The 27,500-nt window shown below is 40.5% G+C and overlaps 1 protein-coding gene across 1 annotated transcript in view; it reads right to left on the bottom strand.

The window, feature by feature from the left end:
• Positions 1–27,500, bottom strand: part of LOC130222646 (mucin-2-like) — a 57,882-nt gene that overhangs the window by 13,705 nt on the left and 16,677 nt on the right. The window contains exons 9-30 of the mRNA XM_056455177.1: positions 23,608–23,728; positions 23,354–23,489; positions 23,198–23,275; positions 22,964–23,033; positions 22,720–22,851; positions 22,485–22,628; positions 20,672–20,766; positions 20,457–20,589; positions 17,001–17,244; positions 16,499–16,539; positions 12,095–12,183; positions 11,844–11,998; positions 11,623–11,761; positions 9,672–9,770; positions 9,388–9,582; positions 5,252–5,494; positions 4,854–5,010; positions 4,613–4,723; positions 4,387–4,528; positions 1,263–4,285; positions 405–1,139; positions 34–243 (exon numbers count right to left, since the gene is read on the bottom strand). Coding sequence (XP_056311152.1) covers positions 34–243; positions 405–1,139; positions 1,263–4,285; positions 4,387–4,528; positions 4,613–4,723; positions 4,854–5,010; positions 5,252–5,494; positions 9,388–9,582; positions 9,672–9,770; positions 11,623–11,761; positions 11,844–11,998; positions 12,095–12,183; positions 16,499–16,539; positions 17,001–17,244; positions 20,457–20,589; positions 20,672–20,766; positions 22,485–22,628; positions 22,720–22,851; positions 22,964–23,033; positions 23,198–23,275; positions 23,354–23,489; positions 23,608–23,728 — 6,492 coding nt within the window. The remainder of the gene's footprint in view (positions 1–33; positions 244–404; positions 1,140–1,262; positions 4,286–4,386; positions 4,529–4,612; positions 4,724–4,853; positions 5,011–5,251; positions 5,495–9,387; positions 9,583–9,671; positions 9,771–11,622; positions 11,762–11,843; positions 11,999–12,094; positions 12,184–16,498; positions 16,540–17,000; positions 17,245–20,456; positions 20,590–20,671; positions 20,767–22,484; positions 22,629–22,719; positions 22,852–22,963; positions 23,034–23,197; positions 23,276–23,353; positions 23,490–23,607; positions 23,729–27,500) is intronic.

Below are 27,500 nucleotides of genomic sequence, written 5' to 3'. Positions count from 1 at the left end.
GTGTGTGTTTATATACCAAGTCGGTTTACTTACAGTCACAATTCCAGCTCTCGCAGCAAGTCTCTTCATCTCTGACCAACGACATCATGTTTCTGGGGCAGTCCGTTCTGATTTGGGATGTTGGACAGCTAATGGGTTTTACCTCAATCACTCCAGCCACACAGGCTTTATCAGCGCAATTTTCTCTCCAGGTTTCTCCACACGACCAGCTTTGATTCCTCATCACGTCTCTGCACTCACACACTAACAATAAAAAAAGAAATACATTTTTTTATTCAGTTTCATAAAATTTTTAAATCACAAAATGTAAATCTTTGAAATTGTCGATTATTTCGATTAAGCGGTGGTAGGCCTTGAGGGTTGTGTAGTTTTTTGTTTGTAAGTTAAAGGAGTAGTGCTAGTACCTGGAGTTGTCCCAGGTCCAGACGTCTGAACAGGTGTTGTTGTTGGATTTATAGTACTAGGTACAGGCGTCACAGAAGGTGTTGTTGTTGGATTTATAGTACTACGTACAAACGTCACAGAAGGTGTTGTTGTTGGATTTATAGTACTAGGTACAGACGTCACAGGTGTTGTTGTTGGATTTATAGTACTAGGTACAGACGTCACAGAAGTTGTAGTTGTTGGATTTTTAGTACTAGGTACAGGCGTCACAGAAGGTGTTGTTGTTGGATTTATAGTACTAGGTACCGACGTCACAGAAGTTGTAGTTGTTGGATTTTTAGTACTAGGTACAGGCGTCGCAGAGGGTGTTGTTGTTGGATTTATAGTACTAGGTACAGACGTCACAAAAGTTGTAGTTGTTGGATTTTTAGTACTAGGTACAGGCGTCACAGAAGATGTTGTTATTGTTGAATATTTAGTACTAGGTCCAGGCGTCACAGAAGGTGTTGTTGTTAGATTTATAGTACTGGGTGTAGGCGTTACAGAAGTGGTTGTTGTTGGATTTATAGTACTGGGTGTAGGCGTTACAGAAGTGGTTGTTGTTGGATTTATAGTACTAGCTACAGGTGTCACAGAAGGTGTTGTTGTTGTTGGATTTATAGTACTGGGTATAGGTGTTGCTGACGTTATATTACTTTCTTGAGGTGAGGATACAGTTGGTATGCTAGAAACTGGGCCAGTAAATATTGAAAAATCTGGTTGGAAGGAGTGAGAGATAAAACACAAATAACAATTAAACATAAATAAAAGGGTTTTATCATTTCTTTATAAGATTACTAACTTTGTATTTATGGAAAACACGGTTCATTCTGGTTTACCTGTTGTAGACTCTGTTGTCACTGGAGTTGAATATTTTACTGAGGTTGTAGCTTCAGTTGTAGGCTTAGTCGTTGATGGTCTTTTAAATGGTTGAGTTGTGCTGTCACTTGTTGGTGCTTGTGTTGTGGTTGTGTATTCTGTCGTTTCTTCAGTTGATGGTAGTTGTGTTGTGGTTGTGTACTCTGTTGTTCCTTCAGTTGATGGTAGTTGTGTTGTGGTTGTGTACTCTGTCGTTTCTTCAGTTGATGGTAGTTGTGTTGTGGTTGTGTATTCTGTCGTTTCTTCAGTTGATGGTAGTTGTGTTGTGGTTGTGTACTCTGTTGTTCCTTCAGTTGATGGTAGTTGTGTTGTGGTTGTGTACTCTGTCGTTTCTTCAGTTGATGGTAGTTGTGTTGTGGTTGTGTACTCTGTTGTTCCTTCAGTTGATGGTAGTTGTGTTGTGGTTGTGTACTCTGTCGTTTCTTCAGTTGATGGTAGTTGTGTTGTGGTTGTGTATTCTGTCGTTTCTTCAGTTGATGGTAGTTGTGTTGTGGTTGTGTACTCTGTTGTTCCTTCAGTTGATGGTAGTTGTGTTGTGGTTGTGTACTCTGTCGTTTCTTCAGTTGATGGTAGTTGTGTTGTGGTTGTGTACTCTGTTGTTCCTTCAGTTGATGGTAGTTGTGTTGTGGTTGTGTACTCTGTCGTTTCTTCAGTTGATGGTAGTTGTGTTGGGGTTGTGTACTCCGTGGTTCCTTCAGTTGATGGTAATTGTGTTGTGGTTGTGTACTCCGTGGTTCCTTCAGTTGATGGTAGTTGTGTTGTGGTTGTGTATTCTGTCGTTCCTTCAGTTGATGGTAGTTGTGTTGTGGTTGTGTACTCCGTTGTTCCTTCAGTTGATGGTAGTTGTGTTGTGGTTGTGTACTCCGTCGTTTCTTCAGTTGATGGTAGTTGTGTTGGGGTTGTGTACTCCGTGGTTCCTTCAGTTGATGGTAATTGTGTTGTGGTTGTGTACTCCGTGGTTCCTTCAGTTGATGGTAATTGTGTTGTGGTTGTGTACTCCGTGGTTCCTTCAGTTGATGGTAGTTGTGTTGTGGTTGTGTACTCCGTTGTTCCTTCAGTTGATGGTAGTTGTGTTGTGGTTGTGTACTCCGTCGTTTCTTCAGTTGATGGTAGTTGTGTTGGGGTTGTGTACTCCGTGGTTCCTTCAGTTGATGGTAATTGTGTTGTGGTTGTGTACTCCGTGGTTCCTTCAGTTGATGGTAATTGTGTTGTGGTTGTGTACTCCGTGGTTCCTTCGGTTGATGGTAGTTGTGTTGTGGTTGTATACTCCGTTGTTCCTTCAGTTGTTGGTAGTTGTGTTGTGGTTGTGTACTCTGTTGTTTCTTCAGTTGATGGTAGTTGTGTTGTGGTTGTGTACTCCGTTGTTCCTTCAGTTGATGGTAGTTGTGTTGTGGTTGTGTACTCCGTTGTTCCTTCAGTTGATGGTAGTTGTGTTGTGGTTGTGTATTCTGTCGTTTCTTCGGTTGATGGTAGTTGTGTTGTGGTTGTGTACTCCGTTGTTCCTTCAGTTGATGGTAGTTGTGTTGTGGTTGTGTATTCTGTTGTTCCTTCAGTTGATGGTAGTTGTGTTGTGGTTGTGTATTCTGTTGTTCCTTCAGTTGATGGTAGTTGTGTTGTGGTTGTGTATTCTGTGGTTTTTTCAGTTGATGGTAGTTGTGTTGTGGTTGTGTACTCCGTTGTTCCTTCAGTTGATGGTAGTTGTGTTGTGGTTGTGTACTCCGTCGTTCCTTCAGTTGATGGTAGTTGTGTTGTGGTTGTGTACTCCGTCGTTCCTTCAGTTGATGGTAGTTGTGTTGTGGTTGTGTACTCCGTTGTTCCTTCAGTTGATGGTAGTTGTGTTGTGGTTGTGTACTCTGTTGTTCCTTCAGTTGATGGTAGTTGTGTTGTGGTTGTGTCTGAAGTTGGTGGTTTTGTTGTTGTTCCTTCTGCTGTAGTTTCATATGATTCAGTTGTTGATTCTTGAATTGTGGTTGTGCTCTCTGAAGTTGGTAGGGGTGTTGTTGTTGTTTCTTCCGATGTAGTTCTATATGATTCAGTTGTGCTTTTGGTTGTTGATTCTTGCATTGGGGTTGTGCTCTCTGAAGTCGGTGGTTGTGTTCTTGTTGTTGTTGTTTCTTCTGATGTAGTTGCATATGATTCAGTTGTGCTTTCAGTTGTTGATTCTTGAGTTGAACTTGTGCTCTGTGAAGTTGATGGTTGTGTTGTTGTTGTTTCTTCTGATATAGTTGCATATGATTCTGTTGTGCTTTCAGTTGTTGATTCTTGAGTTGCACTTGTGCTCTCTGAAGTTGATGGTTGTGTTGTTGTTGTTGTTACTTCAGCTGTAGTTGCATATGATTCTGTTGTGCTTTCAGTTGACATTAGCAGTGCGGTTGTGCTCTCTGAAGTCGGTGGTTGAGTTGTTGTTGTTTTTTCTTTCACTGTAGTTGCAAATAATTCAGTTGTGGATTCCTGTATTGGGGTTGTGTTCTCTGAAGTTGGTGGTTGTGCTGTTGTTTCTTTCGCTGTAGTTGACGGTGTTTGTTTTGTTGTACTCGCAGTTGTCGGAGACTGTGTTGTGTATTTTGTCGTGCTCTGAGTTGTCTGTGACTGTGTTGTGCTCGGAGTCGTTGGTGGCTGAGTTGTGCTCTTGGTTGTTGTTGACTTTGTTGCGCTCTTAGTTGTTGGTGACTGTGTTGTGTATATTGTTGTCCTCTTAGTTGTTGGTGACTGTGTTGTGTATATTGTTGTGCTCTTAGTTGTTGGAGACTGTGTTGTGTATTTTGTTGTGCTCTGAGTTGTTGGAGACTGTGTTGTATATTTTGTTGTGCTCTCAGTTGTTGGAGACTGTGTTGTGTATTTTGTTGTGCTCTCAGTTGTTGGTGACTGAGTTGTGTATTTTGTTGTGCTCTCAGTTGTTGGAGACTGTGTTGTGTATTTTGTTGTGCTCTCAGTTGTTGGTGTCATTGTGTCATTGCAGTCGATTTGTCCCTCAAAGCATTTACTATTAAAAATGGAAAACAAATCATGATGGTTAATGTCCAGTTCATTCAATTCTACAAAATTCCATCCAACGTTTCAACACAATTCTACAATATGTCTTACCAGCATGTATGACCAGTGCACATTTCATCAGGAGGTGACAACACTCTGTTCATGAAGCTACAACTGCAGTTGTTCAAAGTGGTGCATTTACCAATGTTTTCATCATAATATGGGGTCCCCTCAGGGCACCTTGGATAGCAACCTGAAATGTCATCGGTGGACATGTTAAACATTACTGCAATACACTAGGGAGATTAAGAAGCAGGAAGAGGAAGGAGAAAAATACCTTCAAGCTTTCCCGTAAAGCGGTTATTAGTGCCACAGGTCTTAACCTGGCCACAGGGATTGTAATGCCAGGTGCACTGGCCCACTTCATTGTAATAGTCACAATACACCGCTGCAGAGAAAAACAAACACTGTATTCACTTGACTAACTTTGGTAACTCAGGTGCGGCTTCACTAAGAACTGCTCAAGCTGGGAAAATATTTGTGCAAGCCCGTAATTACAATGGAAATACGATACATACGACACAAATCTGGGGTTCTCCAGTTGACGCAGACATCCTTTGCACTGCATGCCTCTGCGTAAGCTGCCACAGCAGTGCAGAAACCGAGAAACTTTCCTTCAAACTCACAAGAGCAAGACTCCAACACACATGCCTGGTAATACGGCTCTGGATCAACCTACAGTAGTACTCAAAAGAATCAGTATCAGTTTTTGGCTAACTCAACAGCATTCTTCGGTGTGTTTCTGAACCAAATTCCAAATCCAGAAACACACATTTTTTATTAACTTGAAGGTCAGAAATGTTAGTAACACTCTTATTTGAAGGTGGTGTTCATAGGGCTGTCATGAGATCTTTCAGGTGTTACTGAAATGTTTGAAATTGAATTAGTGTTTTGTTTAGATATCACTGCAAGTTACCTTAAGATGGCAGTCTTTAAAGGTGTCTGAATTCAGAATCATACATCGCCGCTGGGCCCAGGCTGCACAGTAGGAGTGTTTTTCACAGGGAAATACTTCATTGATCACATCAGAGCACGGTGGAGTTGCTGTCTTCCAGCTATTCCCAAAGTCCAGAACACTGAAAACTTCTGAGGAGCTGCTTGTCAGGAGGTCGTTGGTCACCTTTCCATCAAAGTTCCCACAAAGCCCCAACACTCGGCCCTAATGTTTCACATGAGATGGAGAATAATGCATTTCTTTACCACTCAGTAGCTGATATCCTACGATCAATATCCATTTTTGTTGCTGGACAAAGGAACTATTAAACAATCACATTCTTCACACAAATCTCCACCCTATTCCTATTCTTCTGAAATCAGACAAATTCTTAAGATTTTGGTTCTGCACCATTAAGCACTAAGTTAAACATCTGAATGGTTAGGAACAAGCTTGAGCCAGGGATGTTTAATTTTCTTGAGCCTTTACCAAAGTGGTAATTTAAAATATGCTATTAATTACTCATCCTCATGTAGTTCCGAGCCAAATCTGAGAGCTCTCTTATCCTCCATTGTCAACAATGCTCCCGAGACATTCAAAGTCTAGGAAAACCCCCAAAACAGACCATATGCCTATGCAGACCATAGGTTAGGGGTCACCAATCTTGGTCATGGAGGGCTGATGTCCCTGCAGAATTTAGTTCCAACTTGCCTCAACACACTTGTCTGGAAGTTTCAACTATACCTAATAAGAGTTTGATTAGCTTGTTTGGGTTGTTTGGAGCTAGACTCTGCAGGACACTGGTCCTCCAGGAACAAGTTTGGTGATGACTACCTTAAGTAGTTCAATCTGAATATTATCAAGCTGTGCTTTGTTTCAAAAAGAGGAAGTTGTGTGAGCATCCAGGGTATACATCAGATCACAGTGCTCATGAATGTGTACAATATACTGACACTGAGCAGAAGACACAGAATAAAACCATTACCTTTCTTTAATGTGCACACGAAAGTATTCTTGATAATATTTGATCCGCTGAAGATGCATGGGCTGTTGTGACTATGTTTTTTGGTACCTCCCTGTACTTTGAATGAGTTGGGTCCATTGATGTCTATGGAGGATGAGGGAGCTCTTCGATTTTATCCAAAGTATCTTAAGTTGGGTTCCAAATATGAACACAAGTGTCAGGGGTTTTGGAACAACATGAAGGTGAGTAATTATTGACAGATTATTGGTTAAACCTTCTAAAAAAGGAATAATATCCCCAAATACTATATCAATCGTAAGTACCCTACTGAAAAAAACAGCTTGACCAGCCTGCTGGTTTTAGCTGGTCATTTTCCAGCCTGACCAGCTAAGACCAGGCTGGAAATGGCTGGAAACCAGCCTGGAAATGGCCAAAACCCCTCTAAAACGAGGCTGGTCAACCAGCTAAAACCAGCCAACCAGCCTAGGCTGGTTTAAGCTTTATTTTTCAGCAGGGTAAAGCGAGTATTGTCAAGTATGGTTACTCATACTTGAAATTGAAACACAGTGAGCATACACTTGGAGCCGTGGAAAGCTGTTGCTTCCAGCCCCCAGGAAGCAATTAGGAGTTTGGTGCTTTGCTCAAGGTTACCTCAGCTGGGTATCGAAGGTGGAGAGAGTGTGATTCCCCACCTATGAATCGAACACGTAACCTTTCAATTGCAAGTCCAATTCCCTAACCATTAGGCCAAAATTTCCCAAGGACTACAATCAATGCCAACAGTCCTCTAAATCTGCACACTCATTAGCAGTCAAACCTAAATCAGCTATAACCAATTTAACTTCTGCTGGTATAATCCGGTCAAGTTGTTGTTGGTCAGCTGGTTCATCAGGCTTTCCAGCAAAGGCCGACTAGACCAGCTAATCAAGCTGGTGATTAAAACAAATAAAGTGATTAAAACACCTCTACATCCAGCTATGACGAGGCTGGAAAACCAGTAGGAACAGTTTGGTGGCAAGTTGGTTTTTGGGTCATGTTTAAAAGAACTGCTTACTTCTTTTTGATCATAGGCTCATTTTCAACTCCCCTAGAGTTAAACTTGATTTTTACTCTTTTTTTTTTTATTCATTCAGCCGAACTCTAAGTTTGGTGAGAGCACTTTTACCTTAGCTTAGCATAGATCAGGGGTCACCAATCTCAGTCCAGGAGGGCTGGTGTCCCTGCAGGGTTTAGCTCCAACTTGCCTGAACACACCTGCCTGATTGTTTCAAGTATACCTAGTAAAGCTGCGGTCACACTGGGCTTTTCCTCCCATAGACTTCCACACTTCCACTTCCGCACACGATTGCGTCAGACCGGAAACGCAAGGTCATGCGTCAAGTTTCGCAGTTCGCTGCCGTGCAAAGTTCAAGCTTGGTGAACTCTGACATGCGAAATCGCATCACTTGACAGCGTGAGACCAATCGAGGATCAAAACATGACCTTTCTGGACAGAAATTTAAAACATGGACCAATCGCTCGCTTTTTTTAATGTCTAATCATCTTGTTTAATCCCGCCCCTTTTCACAGCGCCATACGTCAGAATTTCGCACAGACAAAGCCTAGTGTGACCATAGCTTAAGACCTTGATTAGCTTGTTCATGCGCGTTTTAATTAGGGTTGGAGCTAAAATCTGCTGGACACCGACCCTCCAGGAACAAGTTTGGTGACCCCTGGCACAGATCATTAAATAGGTTGTTATAGCTGTATTTACATCATGTACTAAAACCGATGGAAAATGCTAAGTTGCTATATTTTATACCAATTTGGCTAGAAACTATAATCTCATTCCTGTGAGATAATCAAGGAACTTGATCTTAGTACCAAAATAATAATGTGACTACAGTCGAGTAATGACTCTGGTCATTTTTGAGTAAGTTTCTAACGATCTAATACTATTCAATGATTTAAGTTAAGCTAAGTTAAAAGTTCTCCCGCCAGACCAGGAGATCGCCTAAGTGTATTTGGTAACACTTTATTTTAATGGTCCAGTTGAGTATTAGTAGACTGTCTGCTTAATATCTGCTGATACTGCTCCTTCAACAGACGTTTAACTGACTATAGGAAACTTTGCAAGTACATGTCAACTTACACTAACCCTAACCCAGGCATGGGCAAACTCGATCCTCGAGGGCCGGTGTCCCTGCAGAGTTTAGCTCCAACACTAATCAAACACACCTGAACACCCTAATTAGTGTCTTCAAGATCACTAGAAAGCTACAGGCAGGTGTGTTTGATTAGGGTTGGTGCAAAACTATGCAGGGACACCGGCCCTCCAGGATCAAGTTTGCCCATCCCTGCTCTAACCCCAACAATCTACTTATAATCTAATGAGAATTAGTTGGCATGTAGATGCAATTTAACCTTAATTCAACAAACGGACCATCAAAATAAAGTGGGATTGTGGATTCAAAAATGGTAAAACTCAATTATTTAATTCTAGGGGACTTGTACATTGAGCCTATTTTCAAAACAAGTAGAGAGTTCCTTTAAATCTACCACAGCTGAAGAGCATCTATCAGCAATTATCAGAGACAAAGCAACCAGGCTTCATTCAATTTCAAGAAAAGTTCCCAATTTCTGGCAACACAAGCAATACAAGACATCACCCTGCTGAAAAATCCAGCTTAATCCAGCCCAGACTGGTTGGCTGGTTTTAGCTGGTTGACCAGCCTGGTTTTAGAGGGGTTTTGGCCATTTCCAGGCTGGTTTTCAGCCATTTCCAGCCTGGTCTTGGCTGGTCAGGCTGGAAAATGACCAGCTAAATTCAGCTAAAAAAAGCATGACCAGTCTGGTTTAAGCTGGACATAGCTTGTTTTGGCTGGGCTCCCAGCCTGGCTTGGCTGGTCAAGCTGGTTTTAGCTGGTCATCACCCAGCCTGACCAGCTAAGACCAGGCTGGAAATGGCTGTAAACCAGCCTGGAAATGGCCAAAACCCCTCTAAAACCAGGCTGGTCGACCAGCTAAAACCAGCCAACCAGCCTAGGCTGGTTTAAGCTGGATTTTTCAGCAGGGCACGCAGCTGAATTACCACAGCAGAGTCAAAATTTTTGCACTGTATATAATAAGATCACAAAGATTAGGACACGAAAATCAATTAAATGTGTCTTCTTACTCTCCACTGATGCTCCAGTTGAATGGTGACCCTGGTATGTTTGTCCCAGATTACAGTGATGCCCAGTTTGGGAGCTGAGATGATGATGTAAAGGCCCACCATGTGGATTGAATACAGAGGCTCGGCCAGCACAGCGCCCCCTGCTGGAAGTCTCTCTGTTACCTTCATATCACTCAGAATTAGAGTGACCGTGCCCTGTTGGATAATAAACAGTTATTTTATTTGAACACATTGTATTTTTGTAATTAGAAATATACGGTTTGTATATGCAGATGGTGATTTACCAGGAGCTCCACTGAAATGGCACGGGAACACGTCAACGATTCATCACAACAAGGAACACTTTCAGTTTTAACTGCAAACCTCCCACTTGAACTGGCGTCCTTGTACAAAAAAAGAATAAATTTAGGTTAAAAATTGTTTGCTTTTGTTGAGTGATATATTTGACAACTTGACTGTAGATAAACTCAGTCATGTATGGAGCTAATAATATGCCAAAACAATCCGAATTTGAATTGTGTTAATTTAAATTATTGACAATTGTAATCGAAAAAAATCTGAATTTTTTATGCCGTTAAAATTGTTTTGAATTTAAATTTTTTAATTAAATTTGAATTTCTGAAATTTAAGACAACTGAATTTTTCAAGGCTGAATTTTTTATAGATGCATTTTCAAACTTCAGATTTTTTGTCTAGGAATTTTCTGAATTCCTAGACTGCAGATATTGGGTTTGTAAAAAAAAAAAAAGTTTTCAAGATGAAGAAATTCAGAGCATCAAATTCAATATTCTAAAATTCAAAACCAGAAATTCAGATCGTGAAATTCAGATTCAGCAGTAGGTAGGTCAGGGGTGATCAACAGGAAAGAGTAGATGAAAATTCAGTTGTCTTAAATTTCAGATATTCAATAATCAAGTTATAAAATTCAAATGAACAAATTCATATTCAAAACTTCAAATTCAAACATTTCATATGAGGATTCAGATTTATTCAATTACAACTGTCAATAATTCAAATTAACACAATGCGAATTCAGATTGTTTTGGCATATCATCAGCTCCATAGTAATGCTCCTTTAAAAGGGACACCCCACTTTTTTTTTGATTCAGGCTTATTTTACAGTACCATACAGTAAAACACTCAGATTTTAACTCTTTTGAATCCATTGAGCCTATCTCCAGGTCTGAGCACTTTTAGCTTAGCTTAGCATAAATCATTGAATCAGATTAGACCGTTAGCATCTCACTCATAAATTTAAAAATAAAATTGATTTACAATGATATCATGCAGCAAGGTTATCTATCTGGGGACTATTTTCAGGTGCTGCATGATTTCATTGCACCTGCTGTAGCCGGGATTGTTATGCCAAAATGAGAGTACAGTTCTTAGCCATGTGGACCTAGAAAATATCAGTCTTAGAACACGGTGTAACTAAAGAAGAGTCAAGTTTTAACTTGGAGAACAATCTAAACTTTTTTTATTCTTGAGAAAGAAGCTTATGATCTAATCCGCTTCAATGATCTATGCTAAGCTAAGCTAAAAGTGCTCAGACCTGGAGATAGGCTAAGTGGATTCAAAAGAGTTAAAATCGGAGCACTTTTAGCTTAGCTTAGCATAGATCATTGAATCGGATTAGATCATAAGCTTCTTTCTCAAGAATAAAAAAGTTTAGATTGTTCTCCAAGTTAAAACTTGACTCTTCTTTAGTTACACCATGTTCTAAGACTGATATTTTCTAGGTCCACATGGCTAAGAACTGTACTCTCATTTTGGCATAACAATCCCGGCTACAGCAGGTGCAATGATATTATGCAGCACCTGAAAATAGTCCCCAGATAGGTAACCTTGCTGCATAATATCATTGTAAATCAATATATTTTTTTTAATTTATGAGTGAGATGCTAACGATCTAAACTGGTTCAATGATTTATGCTAAGCTAAGCTAATAGTGCTCTCGCCAGACCTAAAAATTGGCTGAATGGATCCAAAAATGGTAAAACTCAATTGTTTAACTCGAGGGAAGTTACAAAAAGTGTTTCTTTAAGAAAAATCAACCTTCAATCAGATCATTGTCCATGAACTGCTTTGTTTACGAACAACAATTTTCCATTATTGTTTTCATACTATTGATTTAGTAACTGATTGACCAAAGCTACTTCTGCCAACATTGAAATGGTTTATATGTAATATATCAAACCCCAAGGTCACCCAAAAACAGGTGATTTCCCCACTTACCTTAACTAAGGTGTACTGACAATTTCCGTCGAATCTGTACCATTTGGAGTCAAATGTTTGATACTGTCCATTCCCAAACACCGAACACGTTCCTGAACATTCCTCATCAACACAGGACCATTCGCCACCTCTACATGTGCTGTGACAAAAACCCATGATTAAAATCCACTGGTGAATAAATAAATCCAGAAAACCATGGTAAATCTCTAGATTTCTCTTACCATGTTTTACAGTTAGTCAGCACACTCTGTCCAGTTTCGAAAACTCTCCCGCTGAATTCGCAGGTACAGTTATCACGAGTCACACAACCACCGTTATGATCTTCAAAAAGACCACCCGGACAATAACAGCCACTGAAACAGCTGCCATCATTACTCTGTGAATATGTCAAATCATCAATTTCACACACAAAATGAACATTATAACACTTAAAACGAGACGTTATGTACATTTGAAGAAAAAAAATGCTTACTACAGGTTTGATCAAGCTTCCACATGTTCTATGGGCCGTGTTCACGGGTATTTGTGAGCAGTCCACACAAATCTTTCCTGCTGTGCAATCTAGATAAGAGGCAAAGAGTTTAACTGTTGTTTGTACGTGAATATCAGTTGAGTTTCACATGCAGCAAAGATTTTCTTGTAATGAACATTATTTGATGAGTTAGACTTGCATTAAAGGCAAACTAGTGTCAAATTTCACAGGTGAAATTCAATCAACACATCTTTTCTGGACATTACTTACAGTAGCGCTGTAAACAGAACCAATCATTAGTACTGTAAAAAGTAGTACTGTAAAAAGAACCAACCACACTGCTCTTTATTTTTGGATATCGGCTCATTTTAAGTGAAGTTTCATAAACTAATTTCGAGAGGAGCACGTGATATGATTGAGCACGTCTGGCCACTCATCTGTAATCAGTAATAATCCAATCAGAGTGATCCTAGTTTACTATAAATGGATCATTTTCTTCCTACTGCTCTATCTTCGTTTGGAAGAATCCCCCCTTCCACCCCATCTCCTCCTTTTCTAAAGGGGGAGCTCTCGAGACCTACCTGATCTCGGATCTCCTGATATGCTTATCGACCGGGCGGGAGCCCTGGGCTCAAATATCTCCGAGCTCAGGGTTCTCTCCCGGGACAGCTTGCCAAACCTGCTTTAAACGCCAAGCATATCTAAGTGGGAACTCTTGAACTTGCCTAGAGTTAAACAGTTGAGTTTTATCATTTTTGAATCCATTCAGCCAATATCTGGCTCTCGAGGGAGCACTTTTAGCTTAGCTTAGCTCATTAAATAATAAACAAACTATAACCTGTCATCTATGTTATAACATTGTCTATAGAACGACTTTCATAGACTGTCCTATGGACATAAACAGCTTCTGGTTTCCAACATTGTTCAAAATATTTCCTTGTCATAAACATGATGGCCATGGAGCCTTTGTACTTGTGCCGTTACTATTTCCTGATCACTTTTGTCATTGATTTTCTCAGTGTAAGTGTCAAACTGTTTTACAACAGTGCCATTAATATTAAAAGGCATTTTAGTTTTGTACTGCTGTAGCTGAGGTCAAGAAAGGGTATAAAGGTGTCCAGTCTTAGGAACACCCCTTCAAGTAAAGTGTTAGCCATATTGTCTTGGAAATATGTGACACTGGCTATGTTTAAAACCTGAAATACAGGTACTTCTCCTACAAAACGTCTACAAGTGGGTGTTGTTTTTCTTATGTATCACCTATGCTAAGCCATAAACAAAGCAAGAACAATATACATACATTTGCTCAAGCATACCTGTAATTTTACCTTGTTTTTAGACAGTTCTATTGTCACATTTCAATGGATATTTTTCAAACTTTCCCAGAAAAAAGTAGTCAATATAATGAAAGATGTGTCAGACAGTGGTCATGTTTTTTGGGAACCAAAAATGTTAAATCTATTTAAATTATCATTAAAAGTCAACATTTACTCATCCTACATGTGTTCTAAACATGCTTGATTTTCTTTCTACTGTTGAACAAGAAATAAATATAAAAAGAACAGTGTTGGGCAGTATTACAAGTAGCGACGCTAACGTTATTAGCTTATCTACATTTCTTAGTAGCGTGGCGGTAGCGTCGCTACTTTATAACCCTGCTGAAAAAAACAGCATATGCTGGTAAGGTATGTTTTGATGCTGGTATGCTGGTCTTGCTGGTCTCAATGCTGGTCTTGCTGGTCTCAGTGCTCAGCCTGACCAGCATTGAGACCAGCAAAACCAGCATTGAGAGCAGCAAGACCAGCATTGAGAGCAGCGAGACCAGCATTGAGAGCAGCGAGACCAGCATTGAGACCAGCAGGACCAGCATTGAGACCAGCATTGAAACAAGCAAGACCAGCATACCAGCATCAAAACATACCTTACCAGCATATGCTGTTTTTTTTTAGCAGGGAAATGCAATAGCTTTTCAGTAGCGAATCTATTTTTTTTTTAGTCAAGTAGCGTCCACACAAGCTACATTTACCGATCATATCAATAAGTGACAGCACCAACATTCACGGAGCTGTGTGAGGCCGGTGTCTAGCCGATGAAGGTAAATACGACCTTATTCTAGGACTTCCGATTCAGTTGCCTATGGGAGAAATGACTGAGATAATAAACGGCAGAAAACGGTCAAACTACTCGCTCTACAAACAAGTGTTTGCATGACTATACATAATAAGTAGAATGATATAATAAGAAAAGATCAGTTTGCAACGTAAAGCAGTATTACAAGCTGTTTTTAACCTCTAAAAATGAATGGACCTGAGTGAGACCGGAAGTTTCGAGCCAAAAAGATTCAAGTGGCTGCGCCCGTTCGTACGCGGAGAATAAGGTGAATATGATGGCGAGAAGGACCGTTTCTTCTTCTTCCTGTTTTATGATGGTTGACAACAAAATTTTTGATGCGTTACTGCCACCTCTCGCTCTGGTCGGTGACATCGCAAATCAATCATTGGGCTGACACGAGAAGCTTGCTTGATGTAAGGATGACTGAGGGAGAGGAGTATCTATCTATCTATCTATCTATCTATCTATCTATCTATCTATCTATCTATCTATCTATCTATCTATCTATCTATCTATCTATCTATCTATCTATCTATCTATCTATCTATCTATCTATCTATCTATCTATCTATCTATCTATCTATCTATCTATCTCTCCATCTATCCCTCCATCCATCTATCTATCTATCTATCTATCTATCTATCTATCTACCTATCCATCCATCCATCCATCCATCCATCCATCCATCTATCCATCTATCTATCTATCTATCTATCTATCTATCTATCTATCTATCTATCTATCTATCTATCTATCTATCTATCTATCTATCTATCTATCTATCTATCTATCTATCTCTCCATCTATCTCTCCATCTATCTCTCCATCTATCCCTCCATCTATCCCTCCATCTATCCCTCCATCTATCTATCTATCTATCTATCTATCTATCTATCTATCTATCTATCTATCTATCTATCTATCTATCTATCTATCTATCTATCTATCTATCTCTCCATCTATCCCTCCATCTATCTATCTATCTATCTATCTATCCCTCCATCTATCCCTCCATCTATCTATCTATCTATCTATCTATCCCTCCATCTATCTATCTATCTATCTATCTATCTATCTATCTATCTATCTATCTATCTATCTATCTATCTATCTATCTATCTATCTATCTATTTATAAAAGTTTACTGTAGTAAATGCTAAAGTATACTACGGAAATTACTATTATTTCATGATAGTTATTACTACAATATGCAAGTTAGTTGAATTTAACGCTTGTAAATGTTTCCCTTTACTATACATTACAATAGTATTTTAAATGTGTAACATCTGGTTTTATTATCTGGTTACTATAATTTGTTTCTGTTTGGTACAATATTATTTAGAGTAAATAACTGAACAATTCCTCCTCATATGATTGATTAACAGTTTTAGTAATCTCTAAGATATGAATGATAATTTAAGTTGCTTCGATTTAAAAATGAAAATGGCAAAAATAGCTTAAATGTAGCTACGTTACTTTTGCAAAGTAGCTTTTAGCTTAGCTTGCTACATTTTCCATGGTGTCCCTGCTGAAAAATCCAGCTTGGTTGACCAGCCTGGTTTTAGAGGGGTTTTAGCCATTTCCAGGCTGGTTTCCAGCCATTTCCAGCCTGGTCTTAGCTGGTCAGGCTGGAAAATGACCAGCTAAAACCAGCTTGACCAGCCTGGTTTAAGCTGGACATAGCTGGTTTTGGCTGGGCTGCAGCCTGGCTAGGCTGTTCAAGCTGGTTTTATCTGGTCATCTCCCAGCCTGGAAATGGCTGGAAACCAGCCTGGAAATGGCCAAAACCCCTCTAAAACCAGGCTGGTCGACCAGCTAAAACCAGCCAACCAGCGTAGGCTGGTTATAGCTGGTATTTTCAGTAGGGGTAGCTTTAAGCTACATCTTAAGTAGTGTAACTAATAGCTTAGCTCACTACAGCCTTCAAGTAGCTTGCCCAACACAGTTGAAGAATGTTGAAAGCCACCAGTAGACAATGACTTCCATAGATTTTCAAACGGACATAAATGGCTACTGGTTTACAACATTCTTCAAAATATCTTCTTGTGTGTTCAGCAAAACTCAAATGGATTTGAAACCACTTGAGGCTGAGTAATTGGTGAGTACATTTTCATTATTGGGTGAACTACTGTATCTCTAAGCGTTTTGAGGTCTTTATATAGTATTTAGCAACAAAAAACAACAACTAGAAGCTAATCATAGTTTGTCAGAAATGGAACAAAAGTAAGTTGTGGTTTATCTGAAGCATAGCCAGTCACTCGAGAAATAAATAAATAAATAAATAAACTTACTGCAAATTTGGGGACACCGTAGCTGTCCATTTTCACACAAGCTGCAATACAAACATTGAACGTAAACCATTAGCATAAACACAGTACTCAACGTTCACTCATTCATTTTCTTTTCACCTTAGTCCCTTTAGTCATTAGAGATCGCCACAGCGGAATGAACCGCCAACTTATCCAGCATATTTTTTACGCAGCGGATACCCTTCCAGCTGCAACCCAGTAGTGGGAAACACCCATACACACTCATCCACACTCATACACTACGATTAATTTAGTTCAATTCCCCAATAGCGCATGTGTTTGGACTGTGGGGGAAACCGGAGCACCCGGAGGAAACCAACGCCAGCACGGGGAGAACATGCAAACTCCACACAGAAATGCCAACCGGCCCAGCCAGGACTCGAACCAGCGACCTTCTTGCTGTGAGGCGACAGAGCTAACCACTGAGCCACCGTGCCACCCAGTACTCAACATAACACTGAATTTGCCTAGTTTTCATCTTTACCATTGGCGTCCACCGATAACCACTGGTCCTGGAGGTGCGACTCCTCCTGGATGGTAGCAGCTGCACAGTGTCTTAGGGCTGCAGGTCTGCTGGTTGTCCAGGTGAGAGTCCGATGTACATCCACACCCCTCCACAGGGTCATCCAGCACTGCACAGGTGGGATCAGGGGCCGACAGGGAGCGGCAGGTGTGGTTACAAGCCATAGTGGCGTAAGCGAACATCAGGTTGCCTATACATGGAGGAACTGAAAACCGATTGTGGTTAAGACAATGGATATAGATGCGTGCACACAACCAAGAAGGTGAGTAGTAATGCATTGCCTTTATTTCAACCCAGGCTCATTCTGAAAAATGTATCGCTATATAAATTTCTGGAGAGTGCCAAACATGTCCCAGGAGGGACAATTTATTGCAGTTTTTGTTGTCGCGAATCCACCAGAGGGCGCTGTGTATGCTTTTTCAGATCTCAAATTCCTCTCGCGAGTGCCATTCGTGCCTGCTGTCCTTGCGTAAATCCACCAGAGGCCGCTGTCAGCTGACTGACCGATCGTCTGACCCACCCTCCCTCCTTCCCCAAACCTAACCAATAGGGATTTTAAAAGCAATCCCAAAAAAAGAAGAGCCCTCGGGGCAGCCTGATTTTTACCACATTTTCAGATTTTACTACATTCTCACCCTGTTATTTACTTGAGGGATTTTTGAGCTTCTGATTTTGTCTTGCTTTCTGGAACGGGTTTTCAAACCCCGTCGTCACAGTCAATTCCACTCTGCGTCTCAAGTCCAACGACGTACATGGCGAGCTAGATAACAGTGGAATAGCCGTCCACACGGAGGTAAGCGGTCTGCAGCTAGCATGAAAAGCATCATACCGCCCCGTAGCCTTCATTTTAAAGACGAAATGCAACCATACGCTCCTCTGGCTACATAATTAATGATCTCCAGAAATGTATACAGGGCCACGTTTTCAGAATGAGCCTGTGTTGTTTTAATGCAGCATTTTAAAGTATGGCTTCACTCTTACTTTTGCATTTATACTTGCGTATATTTTTACTACGCCCACCTCTGCACACACAAACCAATAAATGTTTTGGATTTTTCCATTTAGAAACTGTTGATTGTATGTATCTTTGCAATTTCATGTTAATTAGCAGCCATTATAGTATTAGTAGACTGTTTTGTAGGCTAATATCACGAAAAATCAAAATGTTTTTGTAATTTACAACAACTGCACCTCCAAAAACTGTCAAAAAGCACGTCAAATTATAGTCAAAATCAAATCTAACGTACATTAATATTATTATATTATTATTAAATTATTATTATTATTATATTATTATTATTATTATTATTATTATTATTATTATTATTATAATTATATTATATTATTATTATTATTATTATTATTATTATTATATTATTATTATTATTATTATTATTATTATTATTATTATTATATTATTATTATTATTATTATTATATTATTATTATTATTATTATATTATTATATTATTATATTATTATTATTATTATTATTATTATTATTATTATTGTTTTATTATTATTATTATTATTATATTATTATTATTAGTAGTAGTAGTAGTATTATTATTATTATTAATAATAATAATAATAATAATAATAATAATATAATAATAATAATAATAATAATAATAATAATACAACAATAATAATAATAATATAATAATAATAATAATATAATAATAATAATAATAATAATAATAATAATAATAATAATAATAATAATAATAATAAATCAGTAGTGAAAACTGAAAAATCAGGCTCAAGTAAAATTACCATTATTTGCCAACAAGTGAAGCGCAAGTAAAGTACAAAAAGTTTTTCTAAACACTGCTTAACACAGGGGTTTTCAATCCCCCCCGACCCCCAACCCCCCCACCCCCAAGTAATAGGACTTTTTGATGTACGTACATAAAGAAAATGCTGCTTCGCAAAGCCAAGTTCGCAGAGCCATGACGGTGTGGTTGCGTCAAACATTGAGTATGTTTACATGGGCAACGACACTTTAATATGACTTTAATACGATAAAGACAATACTCTGATTAGAGTCACCATGTAAACAGCGATTTTTGATGACCTTAATCCGACATAAGTCATAACTGAACTAAACAGAAACTGAATTAAGACATGTGGAGTATGCCGATATTAGTGGCATTATTGAAGTTCATGAGTTCACGCTTGCAATTGTTTCAGAATAAGGCGTATTTGGCGTGCTGTCCGGGGAGAGCGCTCTGAGCTCGGGGAGACACCCAAACTCGAGTTATTCCCCTTATCAGGAAACGGAGAGGAGTTGGGATTCGAGCGAAGTATCTAGCCCGGCCCCAGAACGCTACCCCCGGGATTGTAATGCTTAAGAGGTGAGGTGTTGGGGTGGTGGAGGGATGCTAAAGTCGTGAGATCCTGCAGGTAAGACAGCTTTGGTATATATAGGGGTTTGGTCAAGAACTGATTGAATAATAAAATAGAATAATTGTTAATGACGTATTTGATACTGAAACTTCTGCGTGTGCTCCTCCCGAAACTATTACCGTCATGTTGGACTTTTCGCCGCATTTTGTGACAAGATTCACACACACGGCTGTCAGTAAGGACCACACACACATCATGAAATGCTGAGGGTTTTTTTTCCTTTGCATCCGGCTTTCCATTAAAACAACACTCTTCCACCAGTCCTTACTTTATATTCGCATCTATTACCCCAGTTTGTCACAGCGACGTGAATGAAATGTTCATGAGTGAAAGTGAAACTTGAAACGAACTGCGGTAAAGTCGAAAAATTAAAGATGAAACACCCAAAATTACATGAGCCTTTGCAGGAAACGTGAATAGCCTGGTGACGCAACATTCACGTAACGCCTTAATTATATTATTGTCTTATTAAGGTAAATAACTTATGTACATGTAAACATAGTCAGTGTCTTCAAAGGAAGTGAAAGATCCAGAAGGGCATCCTGCTGATTGGATTCAGAAGGGCACTTTTTTTTGTCAGACGGCTCACCGGTTATTAGTCATTAGTTTTAAAAAGCACCCGCTCCATTTTATTTGTATATATTTTACTGGAACGCATTAACTCCACAGGTGCCTGATAGTTAGCTGTGGAGCTAACGTTAATCATATTCGCTCTAGTGAACGCCTCAATGTCTCAATCGTCATCATAATTTACTCGAGTGCACGCCTCAATGTCTCGCGCCCCCCTTAACAGGTGCTGGCGCCCCCTTGGTGGGGCGCACCCCACAGTTTAAAAACCCCTGGCTTAACGTATGAGTCGAAATTAGCCCTTCTAAAACTAGTCATAAACCCTAATTTAACCAAAACTATGTAAATGGAGGCTTAAAGTGTGTTTTGAAGGTCTAAGAAGAAAAAAATTGGCATTAACACCTTTTTTTTTATAACCGCAGTAAACAAAAGTGTCTCTTACCGCAGTTTGTCCCAGATCTCCAGTCTTTAACCATGATCCCTTGAGCCACACAGGCTTTTGCGTAGTTCCCGAAGGAGACGCACAAACAATCCTGCAATGCTCTGGAGCACTGACACGTTCTCTTAACACAAGCCTGATGAGAGCCAAACATTTTGTTTAAGAACAAGAAAACAACCCAACACCACATTTAAGTATGAATAGAAAAGCCTTCAAACCTCAACAAAGGGAGCAACGGGAACATAATCGTGACACTCAGCAAACACTCCTTCTGGATCTCTCAGCTGATCACAGCCCTGCTCAGCAAACAGCTCTGAAAATAAAACAACAGAAGTGGTTCGGGAAATGTCTCACTTTATATATTAAGGCTGGATCCTGATTGGTCAGTCGTGATCTGTTGTCATGATATTCCCAGATAACAACCACTGAATAACGCAAGCTCATCCGGGAACTTCGAATCACAGTCAGTGAATATATTCACATCCGCATTCATATTTATCTGCTTGCTGTGGTATTTGTTTGGGCTTTTTTGGCACCGTCTTGTGAATGAATAATACATAGGTTAGTGTATGCTCCATTTAGCCAGTTTTGTTTCTGTCAGCTTTGAGTTTCTAACTGTGTCGCCATCTTGTGTCTGAATAATGCGCAGGTTAGTGTATACTCCATCAGCTGTTTTTGACTGTTTGGCGCCATCTTGTGTCTGAATAATGCGCAGGTTAGTGTATACTCCATCAGCTGTTTTAGTTTCTGTCAGCTTTGTGTTTTTGACTGTTTGGCGCCATCTTGTGTCTGAATAATGCGCAGGTTAGTGTATACTCCATCAGCTGTTTTTGTTTCAGCTTTGTGTTTTTGACTATTTGGCGCCATCTTGTGTCTGAACAATGCGCAGGTTAGTGTATACTCCATCAGCTGTTTTGGTTTCAGCTTTGTGTTTTTGACTGTTTGGCGCCATCTTGTGTCTAAATAATGCGCAGGTTAGTGTATACTCCATCAGCTGTTTTAGTTTCAGCTTTGAGTTTTTGACTATTTGGCGCCATCTTGTGTCTGAATAATGCGCAGGTTAGTGTATACTCCATCAGCTGTTTTTGTTTTCATCAGCTTTGCATTTAATTACAGAATTAATAAACTATTAAGGGTCAGACAATGTTTTGTGTCTTATTTTTATGTTTTGTGGCAAATAGTTGTGCAATAAATGAGATAAAGTACATCCAGAACAGTTGTATCCCTAACTTAAATACTACTGTATGTAATTAAACTAGAATTATCTCTTAAGTACAAGGTACTTAATGTGTACTTGCATGTTTTTAAATTGTACTTGTGTTAAAACCCATCATGTAATTAATTTCTGTAAAAACATTTATAATTGCACTGTTGACCCATCCATTACACATAATCTCACTCTTAAACCCACCTTCACCACCAAACCTGTGCCTAATCGCTTCCATATCCCAGGTCAACAGCGCCATTAGTGTTGTGCAACACAATAAGCACATTACTCTAAGAAAAACTCGATTTAAAAAGAAGAGTTTTACCATTTTTTAAGCCATTCAGCTGATCTCCAAGACTGGCAGGAGCACTTTTAGCTTAGCATAAATCAGTGAACTGGATTAGATCATTAGCATTTCCTACTTTTATAGGCGTAGTATCATAGTGCCTGCTGTCGTCATGGCACGGCAACAATATTCCACTTTTTTTATTATTAAGCCAGATTGAGAGTATAGTTCCTAGCCATATTGCCCTACAAAAAAGGAACTTTTAATTTTCTGTCCATCTTAGTACACGATGTAACCACAGAACAATCAAGCTTTAAATAAAAACAATGATCAACACTTTTTGAAATCTTTAAGCAAGTTGCTAATGGTCTAATCGGATTCAATTATTTATGCAAAGCTAAGCTAAACAGATCAGTAGATCGGCTGATTGGATTCAAAAATTGTAAAACTCAACTGTTTAACTCTAGAGGAGCTGTAAATCCTATTTTCAGAGTGTTTCTTTAATATGTTTAAGCAGTTATGGCAAATTGAGACTTACCATTGTTAGTGTTTATACATCCGGTTATTGGTGTGCAACTGCCTATTGACCAGGACTGGGTGAAAAGCTGAACAGAGCTTTCTATGATGCCACTAAAAGTGGTAAAGTCATCATTCGTGTCATTGTTATAAGTTCCACAAAGACCTGTAATAACAAATAAACTCAGTTCGTATTTAAACGAACGCAAAATGTTGAAGTGATTGATGTGGCTTTCGGAAATGTGGCTCAGTCAAACCTTTGGTATTTTCAGTCGCTGGCAAATTCAGATATATTTGAATTTCTGGAGAGACTTGAACCTGCATTTTCAGGCCAAACAAAGTGTACACTTGAACGAACATCGAGGACTGCCAAAAAACAATGGTGGATTCTGAAACAAAAGCAAATTACATATATAAAAAAGGGTTATTGTGAATATTTCAAACTTTGTCAAGCTGATATGAATATTTATAATGTATATATGAATATTTAAAACAGCCTACCAGTTTGTGACAAGTCACTGACATCGATGTTGTTGAGTTGTATGCTGTTTGCAGAGAAGGTATATTTGTCCTGGAATGAAAAAGCATTAGTCAAATAAAATATTTTATATATTTATCTTATTTTAATAGAGAATGATTCATCAACTTTCCCTTAAACAAAGATTTCTGTATCACACACACACACATAGAACATGAATGGAAAAACACAGACGAGTATAATGAATATCATCAAACCTGGTTGATATTGAGATATGCCTGTTCTATGACGACACTTTGGGCAGAATATTGAACGTTCAAAGTCCAGTTAAGCCCCTGGGTACCAAAATGTATGCATTTTAATATCAGAAAAGCACAAAATGTCATATTTTCCTAAACAAATTTCAATTTTACCCTTGCAGCCACATAAGTGCATCTGTCCGGAACAGAATACTGTTTGCCATCAAACGTAGTAATGAACTGTCCCTCAATAATACACTTGACCGGACACGTGTTTGCAGAACATGCCCATTTCCCTTTGATGCAGGTACTGTGAGGACAAACAACACACATCTCTCCATCAGCGTTCGCAGTCACAAATTAGAAACACAGATCTTGCATTTTGACCAACTTCTATACTTTTGCATTTGAAAAACCCTAGTTCTCACCAGCTCTGGCATTTTGTTCTGCGCTCCTGCCTCGGCGCATACGTCATTTTTCCATGCACACATGGACATTCCTCCACATTTATGGTATTGTAGCCTTTAATATGATCATTCAGGACCTTTCCTGAGATTGTGAGAGAAAGACAATGTTGTAGATGACACTGAAATTAAATAAATTGAAACAAGATTTTTGCTTTTCTAAGACCCATAAATAACCATCTCTCATAGATGATGTTCACATGATCACAATTAACCATTAAACTGGATAAACAAATAGTGAACTGAAAATCCACCTAATGGAAACAAGTCAAAAAGTACTCCAAAGAAAAGAAAATAAATAAATAAATAAATAAATAAATATATATATATATATATATATATATATATATATATATATATATATATATATATATATATATATATACACACACACACACACATATACACATATATATATACACACACATACTGTCACGGATTGGCCAGGCTCTTCCACCAGCATCACGCAACGATCACCGTCACCTGAGTATTAACCACGCACAGCTGCACCCAATCACTTCCATTCACTATATAAGCACACACCTCACTTCAGTCAGTGTCCGGTCTCGTTCCCACGAAGCGGACTCATAGCGAGTACCTCCTGGTAGTCACTATCACATTTATCTAATCACTTGAACTTACTTGATCTCTGTCTCGTTCCAGTCTGTCCAGTGTTCCCGGTGTCCTGTCTGTATTGAGTGTGTCTTCAGTCTGTCTTCCCCGCAAGCCCTCTGGTGTGTGCATTCGGTCTCCCTCAGTGTCTGTCATCCATCCTGCTCCGAAGAAGGCACATCAGCTCATCCATACTACAGTCACATCCCCGTTGTTATCCTTATGTGCTCCGCTGCTGTAATAAACATCTTTCATAATATACTCACCTAACTTGTCCGTCTGCTTCCCTAACAGAAGACCGGACCCAACAACAATACAGCATGAGCACTCCCGATCCCATTCGGGAGTTGGTGGACTCCCTGAAGAGAGTTTTAATGCCAGCTACTCCACTTCCCGAAGCACCACCAGCACCGAGCACTTCTTCACCGTCCACCCACTCATCCAGTCCCATGGCTTGACCAGCGCCCTACTCTGGCGGGGCGGAGGAGTGCAATGGCTTTCTATTACAATGTTCTCTGATATTCACAATGCAACCAGATTTATACCCCACAGATCGGTCCAAAATTGCCTTCATCATCTATCTTCTCTCTGGGTCGGCTCTCCGGTGGGCTGAGACCATCTGGCAGCAAGCTGGGCCGGTAACCAATTCCATTCATAACTTTACCACATATTTCAAGGAGGTCTTTGGTCGTACAGATGGAGAAGTAGCAGCCGGAGAACAACTATATCATCTTAAGCAGGGAGCCATGTCGACCCAGGACTATGCGCTCCGGTTTCGGACTCTGGCTGCTGCTAGTGGATGGAATGAACGATCTCTCCTAACAACTTACCGGCTCGGATTGGAGCCCAACCTGAGGTTACAGCTGGCAGCCCTCGACGATACCATGGGGTTGGAAAAATTCATCCAACAATCACTTCGATGTTCTGATCGTCTGAAGGTCTACCAGCATGATCTCCCATCAATCTCACAAGCACTCCTTCGTCCGCCAGAGCCAGTCGTCCCTCCAGAACCAGAACCTATGATTGTCGAGTCTGGTAGACTTACGATTACTGAGCGACAGAGGAGGCTGACCCGGGGTCTGTGTATGTACTGTGGTGCCGAAGGACATGTCAGGCTGGACTGTCCCATTCGTCCAGTACGTTCATTGGTGAGTGTGTTCAGTTCTCCCGTTGAAAAAATGCACCCTCTCACCACCAATGTTCAGTTAACTGCCCATTCTGTCTCTATTTCAGTCACGGCCCTCATCGACTCCGGGTCAGCCGGAAATTTCTACTCGCACGCCCTCTGTCGCCGCCTCCAGCTCCACACCGAAGCCTCGACGCACGTCTACCAGATTCAACCTATAACCACCGATATCCATTCCCAGGCACGTATCCATCGTAAATGTGAACCCGTCACCCTCAGAGTAGGGTTACTTCATACGGAAGAAATTCAATTTCTGGTTCTGGAGGGAGCATCAATGGACATCATCTTAGGGCGCCCGTGGCTGGTGAAGCATGATCCCATCCTCTCTTGGGGCACCGGAGAAATCAAAAGATGGGGTAAAGAATGCGTCTCCAGCTGTTTTCCTGACCTACCCTTGCAGATCCAGAGACCCATAAACGTCTACGTCACGTCTGTCGAAAGTCCAGTTGAGAAACAATCCATCCAGATCCCGAAGATCTACTCCTCATACGAGGACGTATTTTGCCCCAAGAGAGCTTCCCAGCTACCTCCACATCGGCCATGGGACTGCGCCATTGACCTGCTTCCTGATGCTCCTATGCCCAGAGGTAGGATCTACCCGTTGTCCCTTCCAGAAACTAAGGCCATGGAGGAGTACATTCAGGAGGCTCTGAGTCAGGGGTATATTCGCCAGTCCACGTCACCCGCTGCTTCAAGCTTCTTCTTCGTGGCCAAGAAGGATGGAGGGCTGCGGCCATGTATAGATTACCGAGTTCTAAACCAAGGCACCATCAAGTTCAGGTACCCACTTCCTCTCGTCCCTGCGGCCCTGGAACAACTCCGATCTGCCCGGATATTCACCAAGTTGGACCTCCGCAGCGCATACAACCTGGTACGAATACGCGAGGGGGACGAATGGAAGACGGCGTTTGTGACCCCTACTGGGCACTACGAATACCTGGTCATGCCCTATGGTCTGGTCAACGCCCCCTCCGTATTCCAGAATTTCATCCATGAAGTCCTCCGGGAGTTCCTCCATGTCTCCGTCATTGTATATATTGATGATATCCTGATTTACTCCCGGAGTGAGGCCGAACATCGCCACCACGTTGCGGAGGTCCTACAAACCCTACGGAACCATAAATTGTACCTCAAGGCTGAGAAGTGCTCATTTCACTTACCATCTGTTCAGTTCCTCGGATACATCATCGACCGAAAAGGGGTTCGCATGGACGAGGGGAAGGTCACTTCCGTCATCTCCTGGCCTGAACCTAAAACCATTAAAGAACTCCAACGATTCCTAGGGTTTGCCAATTTTTATCGACGTTTTATCCTCAACTACAGTCTTATCACCGCTCCGCTCACCAACCTCTTAAAAAATCAACCCAAAACGCTATCCTGGTCACCCGAAGCTGCCGCAGCCTTCCAAAAACTCAAGAAGTCCTTCACGCAGGCTCCACTCCTGACTCACCCCAATCCCGACTTACCTTTCGTGGTCGAGGTGGATGCATCGACCACCGGAGTAGGAGCCATCTTGTCACAGCTCCATGGTAATCCCTCACTACTCCATCCATGCGCCTACTTCTCCCGAAAGCTCAGCCCGGCGGAAAGGAACTATGACATCGGAAACCGTGAACTTCTAGCCATTAAGCTCGCCCTGGAGGAGTGGCGACACTGGTTGGAGGGAGCTAAACACCCATTCCAGGTGATCACCGATCACAAAAACTTGCAGTACCTTAAAGAGGCAAAAAGACTCTGTCCTCGTCAAGCCCGATGGTCCTTATTCTTCTCCAGATTTCAGTTCTCCATATCATATCGACCAGGATCCAAAAACATCCGGGCGGATGCACTCTCCAGAATCCATGACCAACAGGAAATCAGTGAGACCCCGGCCAACATCCTCCCAGATCACATCACTGTCTGTCCCATCACCTGGTCCGCTCCAACAGTTGTCGCCACCCCAGAATCCAGAACTCCGCCGGGCTGTCCCCCCAATCGACGATTCATCCCTGAAAATCAACGGGTAGATCTTATTCACTCCAGTCATACCTCTCTGGGCACAGGGCATCCCGGGGCCAAC

The sequence above is a fragment of the Danio aesculapii genome, chromosome 4, assembly GCF_903798145.1.
Source record: "Danio aesculapii chromosome 4, fDanAes4.1, whole genome shotgun sequence".
NCBI classification, from domain to species: Eukaryota; Metazoa; Chordata; class Actinopteri; order Cypriniformes; family Danionidae; genus Danio; species Danio aesculapii.
Note: the sequence above shows the minus strand (reverse complement) of the source record. Positions and strands in the feature narration are given on the sequence as shown.